General features: G+C 34.5%; 1 protein-coding gene across 1 annotated transcript; it reads left to right on the top strand.

Moving 5' to 3' along the window:
• Positions 1–2552: 2552 nt before the first annotated feature.
• Positions 2553–2750, top strand: K441DRAFT_537071 (uncharacterized protein; the record flags this gene model as incomplete). The annotated part of the gene is made up of 1 exon (XM_067642455.1): positions 2553–2750. A coding segment is annotated over one exon (198 nt), but the record flags the coding sequence as incomplete, so codon positions are not given.
• Positions 2751–11312: the final 8562 nt, after the last annotated feature.

The following is an 11312-nucleotide window of genomic DNA, read 5'->3' as shown; positions in this document are numbered from 1 at the left end:
ATAGAATGGAAATAGGTAAGTAAAAGGATGCTCTGCCCTATAGTTATTAGAGTTAACAGTCTACTTATAGAGGGGCAGCTACTAAATTAGAAAATTTATGTATATAACTATAGCAATTATATAAGAAGTTTTGTTTAAATAGGGCACTTAAACCGATATTAAAAATCCCGTAAGTCTCTGCTTTATTTAACCGCAGCGTATATTCCTAACTCTTATAGACGCTAAAGAGCTGACCTACTATTACGACGAATGCTCTAAAGCTTTCTTTTGAGGTGACCTCCTTAAGTTATATAAGAGGCATTATAAAAAAAGGACTATTACTGGCTATAGTTGAGATTTACAAATTCCAGTGCTAAGGAGAATGAGATCGTGCTTTTAATACTCCTTAAAGAAACTTAAGTATAATGGCGATGGCGACAAACCTTGCCTAAGATGTTTACTAGTAGGTTTATAATGCGTTTATAAGTAGAGGCGTAACTAGGTAACTCTCCTAAAAGAATTAAAGGAGGCTAGAAAACTGGTAGAAGAGATAGATAGGAGAATAACGGGAAATAAAGAGGATAAATTGATGCTAGGAGTTTAGTTCCACTCCCTATCCTTAGGTTTATCTACTATCCTATTTTCCTTAAACTTTTTAGCGGCCTTACCCGGACAATAGTATTACCTAGAACTAAATTTTCTCCTTAAAAGCATCCCCTAGTACTGGATTTGCTTATATCTAGGGTTCTCTAAAAAGACTAAAACATCGCCGTATAGGTGCGGCTATGTAAGGGATGAGCACTATAGCAATATAGAGCATAGTTAGGCTCTTTTAGGTTTTATGCCTCTGTAGATATATAATACTATATTATATACCTCTTCCGTTACTTCTTAGTATTGTTCTTTAGTGCCCTTAGCTGATTTTGGTATATATAAGCCCTCTATAATATGCGTAAAATGTTAAATAAATATCTAACGTACTAGGAGAGTTCCCTCCACTAATAATAGAGGAAGGTGAATTATTTCCTAAAAGACATTTTGTCAATGCTAATAATAGTAAAGTTGTGAAATTCTAAGGTATCTTAAATATGCTGAAGCATTATATAATTACTCTTTGTACTAGATCCTATTAATTTAGGAAATGTATTTTTATCTACTAAGCTTTATATAGTAGTATGTTCGCGAGGTTGGTTTTATTAATCTGCTTACTTAGTTAGTAAGTTATTAGTAGGGAATATACTATCTCTAAGACTTACGGAGTAATTAACTAAGAATTAAGTCAGTACCCCTTATCTAAAAAGTATACTTCGACTAGCTAATAATAAGAAGGTCGGCTAGAAAACCGCTCTTAGAGGCGCAGGAATAGTGTAATTAGTAGGCCGGTACGCAGGAATATAATACTATTTAACTTTACTTAATATGGCTTGGAGGAGTATAGAGCCTTAACCTAAGCTATAGAAACACGTCCTCTAACTAAGCCTCTATTATATAACCTAACTACTTCTAGGCGCTGCGGCTGACCCTACTATTTACCCTTCCTAGAACTTTAGAAGTCATACTAGTCCTTAGTTAAGCGACTGACGTTTAAAGCTCTAACTAACTAGCTAAATCCGTCGTAGATTAGATAAAGCTAATGATAACTTCTTAATATATATATAGAGGCTCTAGAGCCATATTTAATAAAGCAGAGTTCTTATTCTTAATTATCCTATTTGACACTAAATCACTCCCTTAAATATTGCTTAAGGCGTAGTCGAAACTAGAGAAATATGCCATCTAAGAGTGCTCTGTTTAGCTTAGCGTAGCTTATAAACAGCGAGAAATATAGCGACTTAAAACTTATATATTAGGGGTTGGAGTTTAAAGTCTATAAAGCGATTATATGCACCTAATCTCCTGTACTTACAGCTGCCTATAATAGAGGCTTTTAGGTAAAAGCTAACTAAACGTTTAGTAGAATTAACCCTAACTAACCAACTAACGAGTAGGAGGCGGCGACTAATATTATAAATATTAATAAGTTCGATTCTGGCACCATTAAGAGGATGATCTAATTTATATATAAAAGGGACTATAAAAATGGTAAGGAGGAGTAAGGATCTAATATTGACGACGCTGATGCCTTATCGCCATCTAAACTAGATAATAGTGGTGGTAATAATGAAAACACAACGATACGGCCGACGACGGCCTATATTATACTTCGTCACGTCTATATTAATGCAATTGCCGATTACTATAATATACTATAGCTAAAAGAGCTTGTAAATATAAAAATCTAATATATTTTAGGAACCAGCTAGTCTATAGACGGGTTTCCTAATGTTATTAAGGATGTCTTTAGCCTAATAGGTAACTTAGCATTATATAATATAATTACCTTAATAGCGGCCGAGTATATTAAAGAGCTTATTAAACTTAAGGACTTTATAGAGCTAGACGTCATAGGCAATTTCACCATCGGTATTATATGGACAGTGATTACCGTATCTAAGGATATAGAGGAAAAATTTATGCTAAAACTTTAAGCTGTCTAATCTTAGCTATAACAAATAGAATTACTGCTTTAATCCGCCGAGGCGAGGTATGCCGCGGCTAAGCGTAAAAGCGAAAACATTAATAACTGTCTTAATACCCTTTATACGACTAGGACCTATTATAATATTAGTTGCAGAGCCGAGTTTATATGTTATATTAAGGACAGCAGTTATCTATCCGACCCTAATTACCCTTATATACTTTGTTGTAAAAGGTGCGAGTATTATATATAAGTAAAGATATATAGCTTAGGAGATCGGCTTAGGTAGGAAGTTATTATATAATACTTCTCTTCCTTTCTCCGTTCGGGTTAATTTAAGAAATTCGAATATATATCTTGTCTATAGTCGGTCCGTCAGATATTATGCAACTATATTATCTATCTCCCATTAGCCTCCCTTTACCTTACCTCTTACCCTACCCTTTATCTTATCCTTTACCTTATCCTTACCCTTACCCTTACCTATTACCCCTTACCCCCTAAACGAATTACAAAATCCTAGTTATTGTATTTATTCTACTAAATACTAGAATAGGATTGGATAATAATAGACTAAAATAAAATAAAAAGTGGTAAAGAATAATAAGATAAGCGCGTAATAACTAGGAAAAGGTCCCATATATAAGGAACGTATAGTTCTAAATTTACCAGTTATATGCCTTTTTATAGGTACTAGAGGGTTAGTATAGGATTCTTATATAGGCAAGGCAACTTACCTAGTAGTGCCTCTTAATCGGATGCTATACGCCATATATAAGGGCTACGTAATTTTTAAAATGCTTAAGTCCTTTAATCCACTCTAAGTAATAAGAATGCTTATAGTGGAACCCCTACCTAAACACTCCTTCTATAACGTGATTATTAAGATACTTCTATAGTGTATCCTTCTTCGTAAATAGGCGGGTCTACCTTAGCATTAAGAGTTGGTTATTGCTAATGCAGATAAAATAAATAAGATTAGTAAATGTTATAGGATACGGCAACTGTATTATCTTAACACCCTCTTCCTTAATCGGGACCGCGCTCCGCGTCTTATTTAGGTTTTTTTAGAAAGGCGAGTCTAAGCTAATTTATTCTTTCTACCGCTTTGCCTACTAATGGGTGCCAGTATTGGCATTACTTATACCTCTTTTTACGCCTATTATACTTTGGTCTACTTTAGACCTAAATTAAAATCTAATAGCCTTACTTAGGATCCCATTCTGCTAACTCTCTTATTAATTATAATACTTAACGAAATTGCGGATAAACTTTATATAGAGTTTTATAGCGTGTCCTTCTTTGAGCTTATTTAGCAGCTAAGATAGTAGTTTGGTAATAGTAGCATATTTGTAAAATTTATACTATACAGCTAAACGGGTGGGAATTTCCGTCCCAACGCTACCACTAAGCTATCTTTTAATATCGTAATTGTTAATGGCGTTATAAAAATTAAGAATAACCTAGTCCTCTTTTTATTTACGTAGGACGTTTATAATACTATAAAGTTTATATCTGGCTTCGTTATAACAGTTATATAGTTTCGTTCCCTTTATAGTATTAATAGGGTAATATCCCTAGCTCCTAATCTTTTACTTATATCGCTCTTATTTCTTATAAAGCTGCAGAATATTAGGGCGTTAATTAAGTTCTAGCTGGAATTTAAGCTTTTGCTTATTAGTTAGACCTATAGGGGCCTACTTATCCCTTAAGATCCCTATCTGTGTGGTATATTAGATAAGGTCGTCCTATAATAGAGTCCTAAAGTAGATTAATTGGAAATCGCGCTTAATTAAATTAGGTAAATAAAACCGTTAGTAGGTATTGCCGTAATAACCTATTATCTAATTTCGCTCTTCTAGAGTAAGGGCGCCTAGAAAACTTAGTTAATATATGCACTTATATTAAATTAGACACTTACTATTTAATTTCCTTCTAGATGCTTGTCGCAGCTAATAAAGTTTAAGCGATTTTTTAAACTTAGCTACTCGGCCTAACTATATGTAGTAATCGCGGCATTTTTGGTAAGGGAATGCTTTGGTGTCCGATACTCCCCTATAACTAGCCATTATCTTAATATCTTAAAAGATAGGTCGTTTCTCTATCTCCTTCTTAAACTTTACTTTAAGACTCTCTTTTTTTGCTAGGATTTTAAGTTTAAAAATCTCTTCCGGTAAAGTATAACGGCGTTAAAATGTATTATTTATAATAGCAAGGCTTATAAGATGGGATAGGATATAAAAAGCTAGGATGCTTTTAAGACGGAAAATGAACCTCTTACTATAGGTCTATTAGCACTATTTGCGCCGTCTTTAATTAACGTCGCTATATACCGTCTGCCTATACCTCTAGAATTCTTAATATATATAAGACTTACGAGGGCGACAGTTGTGGTTTAATTAAAGTTTTTCGCATCGCGAACTCTTAGGATTATAATATGTTTATATAAAAGCGCTTTATTAGAGCCTCTTGCGCTTAAACTTTTAATAAGAGCTTAGGGTCTTATTGCCGTAGCACTAGAGAGAAGGAGGATTGCTCCTATCTACACTCGAAAACGACTATAGTAAGGCTTCGCGTTTATTATTTAATGGGCATTAATAATTATATATAAGTCCTGTATATATATAGCATCCTTTTCTTTCTCTAACGTGTCCAGCTTATATATTAGCGTTAAGTAGGTTGGGATCCACTATAACAAATTAGCCAGGATTTTTTTTTAAAAAATTAAAGATTACCTATATCTTATATATTAAGTTCTACGCCATTATTTATACTATAGCCTGCTATATCTATAAATTTGTATAGTATTCGTCTCTAGTATAACTGGATTGTACTTTCCTTCTTAATTTGAGAATTCTTTATACGCCATTTAAGGTATATTTTAAACGTGTTGGCCGCGCACTAATAAAGGGCCTTAGTTGGGTTAGACTTAACTTTTAGGCAGAACCTAAATATAAATCGTTAGTATTATAAGGTGAATTTTGGTTTAAATATAAATGAACTTTTCTTAATTTTGGAACTTATGCTTAACAAGAGAAGTAGACTAGGGCTTCTATTTTAACTTTGCCCTTCCTTAATCCTTATAATACGTAATCCTCTACCGTAAATATTTCCCCTTAGAATTGGCGTCTTCCCTAGCTCTAGAGTTAGAGCTTAAATCTAAGTCTAAAGCTAGCTTAAAATAAAACGGCTTGCCTAGTTTGGAGTCTAAGCTAAAGGCTAGATCTATATTTCGCCATTTCTTACTTTAAAAGGGCATGGTGGTTAAACGCGTAGTGTTTTAGTACTTTAGCAGCTGCCAGTTGCTTATACGCAGAAGCTAGCTTAAGAGCGACTGCTGTTAATAGGAACGCTGAAAAAGGCTCTACGGGAGATTGGCGTTCTTAAGAGCGGGATAGGGCAAAAAAATCCTATGGGTAGAAACCTAGAAATTGAGTATTAGAAGTAAACGACATAATAGTAGGGGAAAATGTATATATAGCTACTGTGGGAAAAGGGTTAAAGGAGCGTAGTGTAGAAGGGAGGTTTTATTGTATAAGGGTAGTGCTTTTAGCAAAGGATAAGGATAAAGGTAGGCGGTGGACGTCTATAGCTTCTTAAATAACGTTAGCCGCCGAGGGACGTTTGGGGAGCTTTTAGGTTTAGTGGGTAAATAAGGAAGACCCTGCCGTCCTTAGCATGCTTAGCATGTTGTAAAAGCGGCGATAGATATGGGTCTAAGTGAGGAGAAACAGCCTCCTAAAACGGGGGGGAGGAGCCTCCAAATCCGGCTGCGTCTTCCCCAACAATAAGATTCTAGGAGTTATATATATATTTATAGAGTAAGTAGTATTTTAAGTAATAACTTCGGTAGTAGGTTATATAGAATTTTAGTGTTTCTTTAACCTAGCTAATTAAAGGGTTGTATTATTTTAGCTATCTATATCTAAGTATTACCTTATAATACTCTAAGGGTATTATAAATAGGGAAACGTATTTAAGGTATTCGCCTATTTATATCTTTATAAGAGCGTAGTATATTAGTTCGCTGTATATTAAAGGCTTACTATTAAAGCCTTATAGGCCTTAGGGCTTATTAAGTTTTTTTTAAATTTAAGCGTTAAGTTTTCGCGTAGTTTATATTAATAAAGCCTATACTAGTAGCTTCGCTATCTATAAGGATTTATACTTCCTTCTATTTTCTAAGTATTTAAATTTCGCTAAGTATATTAAGGGAGTTATATTATATATTAGCGCTAGAAGAGCCTAGATACTTATACTCTTCCACTTCTTATCCTAAGGCGCAACTTAGCCCTAGGATAATTCGTTTTCTAAATTAACTAAAGGTAAAATACTTTATAGCAACTAAGTATAATTTATAAAATAAGTATAATTTAAGGACTAAAAGGAACTATATCGGACCTTTTTAAAAGGGTAAGTTTAATAATTCCTTTAAATATATCTCTTTTTACCATATCTAAAGCATTCTCTATTCGCGGCTTAAGTTCTTTATTTATTAGTTCCTAAGGATATATAGAATTAGGTAGTATTAAGGTCCATAGGGTTATATATAGGGCTTTTAGGTCTTAAAGATGGGTCGCGCTTTAGGATATATACTAGTTTTATAGAGTTTTAAATATAAGGTATAGTTAGCTTTAGGGAATAAGTCTATTTATTATATTAAAGGCCCTTATTAATTTATTAACATATTATAGCAAATTTAGGTAAGTCCTTTAGCAGTTCTTTACCTACTAACTATACTCTAATTTTATCTAAAATAGCTTAACGGAGAGCAGTAACTCTAGCGGCTTTATTCTAATCTAGTTTACTAATAAGGCCTAAAAATTCCAAAAAGAAGCTGGTAAAGTCTCGGGTCCGTTATTATAGGTTTTTAAGTTTAGTAATAGCTATATATTTATAGCTAGCGTTATTATACGTTTATTCTAGTAGAGAGATAAAGATTTTAAAATTAACAAAGGTGCTATTATAGAAGAATGGGTCCATAGTTTATATAGTATCTTTACTTAAATAAGATATTCCATAGCTAATCTTGCTAGCTTTAGTAGGGTATTAATTATAGTTTATTAAAAGTTTAAGACGGAGCTTGGTTATAAAGGGACGTAGGTTATTTTAATTTCTATTAAACATTAGAGAGTTAGGGAGCTTTTTAGATTTTATAGTAGGTATTAGGTTTATTATAAGTATAGGTTAAGTTACTATTACTAGTTTAGGGTTTATATACAGTTATTTTAATTTTATTTACAGGTGTTATTGTTAGGATCTTTAATATAAGTGCTTTAAGGTTACGGAGTTCTTCGTGGATTGTTCCTATTAATTACTAGTACTAAGCTTCTAATATTGCTTGCTATTGGGCTAAAGCATTTATAAAGGACTGTTGCATTATAGTTAACTATTCCCTAACTAGGGCTATAATACTCATAATTAACGCGGTAGGTTTAAGTTCATTTGCCATTTTAATAGTAGTTGTTTTAATATAACATACTATAAGGGCGCGGAGAGACTTTAGGGAAGATTTAAAAGAATAATATAAATTCTATCTAAATCTAAGGGTATATAGCTCTTGCTAAAAACGAGACATTACATAAAGAAGAGAAAGGAATAACAAGAGAATTATATAATTAAATAGTCAGGGGCTTGGTGGTCGATGTATGCGTATATACGTACGCGGTCTTTGACGGACTTCGGTAGAATTTGATCAAAGCGTCGGAATTTATCTATCGAGTGTTTCACCGAGACATTCCTACTGTAACTAGGCTAGTCCCGTTACAATATCCTATTTACGCCTTTAATCAGCTTTAGGGAGAGAGGAATTAGGATGTATATAGTAATAGTCTATAAGAGATAGTATATAGAAGATAGTTAAGATATAGCAAATTTATTAATTAATAGTAAGGCCTAGCTAGAATATAGTAAACCCTAGCTATAGATAAGTTAAGAGAAGAAAGTAGTAGTTACTAAAGAGATTTAATATCTAACAGCGGTTAGGATGTAGCTATAAATAGCTATAAAGGTTGTAGCTTTATATAGAGATAGTAAATTGTATAACGGAACCTTGTAGCAGGTACTACAATAGGCTTATTAATAGGCTAGGTGTGTAGGTAATGTAAATTAAAGTTAGCAACGTAATAATAACTAGTAGAGTGGTTGCCTAATAGATTAACTTTAATTATATTCTGAGAATTACTATAAGGAAGGAACTATCTAGGTAGGGATTAAGGGTCCTTAAATACATAACCGTACTCCTATAAAATCCTTCTTATATATAATATACGCATTATATATAAGGTACGTAAGTTCCTCTTATTCCTTTTATATACTGCGTAGCACGTTATATAACCTTAGTTACCATTTCTCGTTATATAGTTCTATCGGCTCTATCTTAGACTATACTTATATTAACTAACTAGCTTCTTCTATCTCTTCTTTAAGTAGTTATAATATTATACTTAAAGCGTCCGTAACACTATCTCCCTCCTCTTTATCTTTGTCCTTAAAGATCCCTAGTATCTCCAAGTTATTTACTAGAGGTATAATATCCGTCTAATTAATTTAGTTAATATTATTACTTATTATGCCTAAAGTAACTTCTTCCTTACACGCCTAATGTTGTGCTCGCACTATTACTATAATATTATCCCTTAGTGAGATTATACTATCTCTATATTCTCGCTGTTTAAAAGAGGGGTTAGTTTATATTATATTAGCAAACCTATCTTCGCGATAACCGTTCTCTTATTTAAAGTGCACTAAAGCAAATATTTATTCGTCCTATAACGTTTGCTCTACCTCTAATACTAAATATACGTAACCTATTCTTCTTAATAGTCGTCTAGTTCCTTAGTTAATTTGTCTTAGGGTTTTATATTTAATCTGCTGCTACGCAGCTAGATAGTAAACTGTCTTAAGCCCTTACTAAGTTAAAACGTTCTCGTAATGCGGAACAGAAGGCCCTAAATGCTTATATCGCGGCATCTACTTAGTTGCTTTGTCTTAAGAAGGGTTATAAGAAGGTTTATTTTAAGGAGTAGAAACTTATAAAATAAGGTCTATAGGAACTTAGTAATAAGAGAATTAACTCTCTTCCTATAGTAAAGGGAACAACTCTGTATAACTTAGCAGTCGCTCTTTCTAGGTCCCCCTTAGGTAACTTATTCTTTAGCAATCCTTCTTTATTAATATTACCTAACCTATTTTCTTCCAATACTCCTATACCTTTTCTATAGCGTTCTTTAAATTTTCTAGTAGATTTTAGGTAGTCTCGTTATAGCCTATCTACTTTACCTTATACTATATTTTATTATCTACGTCCTTATAACTAACGATCTTTAAAACTTACTATTTGTCTTCTTCCTATCCTCTATACGTATCTGCTTTATAAACTAGTGGCTTAATATTCCTATATACTGGCTCTAGCATTGCAATATACTATATAAAGTAGATTTTTATCTTAGCTAGTAGGTTTAATCTAAATATAACCAGTAAAATCCTCTAAATAATTCTAAAAGGTCCTAGTCTGACGTGGTCTAACTTCTTACTTAATTATTAACTCTTAAAATTTTTGTATAGTAGCTATACTTTATCTTCCTCCTTAAGATCTAGTCCCTTAGATCTCTTAGCATCGTAGTATTTTTTTATTTTTTGCTATACTACCTTAGCTGTTTCCGTAAGGTTTTTATAAAGATCTATTAGCGTCTTTATTCTCTACTTAGCTATGCTACTTATTTTCTTTACTTAACGTAGCAATAATAATGTTCTTGGCTTATATCCATAATTTGCCTTAAATAGTAACGTACCTATTCCTTCTTATGGTGTTGTATTATATATAAATTATATAACTAGTAATAGCGATACCTAATTATTCTATGCGTAATTAATATAGTGCCTTAGATACTGCTCTAGTGTCTAATTTAATCTTTCTATTTAACTGTCTGTCTGCGGATAATATGCGGTAGAAGTTGCTACTTAAACTCCTTATTCCGCTAAGAATACCTCCTAGAATACTACTATAAATCTTAAATCTCTGTCTAATATAATTTTACTTAGTCGTCTCCCCCTTCGCTCCTCCGTCGTCGTCTCCCCCTTCGCTCCTCCGTCGTCGTCCTCCGTCGTCGTCCCCCCTCGCTCCTCCGTCCCTCGTCTCCCCCTTCGCTCCTCGTCGTCGTCTCCCCCTTCGCCTCCTCCGTCGTCTCCCCCTTCGCTCCTCCGTCGTCGTCCTAGGGACGCCCCTGGCTATAAGCCCCTACGGACACGTCACCAGACGCCAAATACCAGACACATCACAACCTCTACTACAACCAGTCTACAGCCATTACGCTACAGGACAACCTCACCCACCAACCTATCTACAGCCATCAGGCTGCAGACAACCTCCACAACCTATCTACAGCCATCAGGCTGCAAGACGACCTCCGCAACCTTTCTACAGCCATCAGGCTGTAGATGACCTCCGCAACCTGTCTACAGCCATCAAGCTGCAGACGACCCCGCCAACCTGTCTACAGCCATTCAAGCTGCAGACGACCTCCGCAAACCTGTCTACAGCCATCAGGCTGCAGACGACCTCCGCAACCTGTCTAAGGCCATCAAGCTTGCAGACGACCTCCGCAACCTGTCTACACCCGTCAAGCTGCAGACGACCTTCGCACCTATCTACAGCCATTAAGCTGCAGACGACCTCTACCACAACCTGTCTACAGCCATCAAGCTGCAGACGACCTCTACCACAACCTGTCTACAGCCATCGGGCTGCAGACGACCTTCGGCAACCTGTCTATAGCCATCGGACTGTAGTCGACCTTCGCAACCTGTTCTATAG

Source organism: Cenococcum geophilum (genome assembly GCF_001692895.1).
Source record: "Cenococcum geophilum 1.58 unplaced genomic scaffold K441scaffold_3, whole genome shotgun sequence".
Classification (NCBI taxonomy): domain Eukaryota; kingdom Fungi; phylum Ascomycota; class Dothideomycetes; order Gloniales; family Gloniaceae; genus Cenococcum; species Cenococcum geophilum.
Note: the sequence above shows the minus strand (reverse complement) of the source record. Positions and strands in the feature narration are given on the sequence as shown.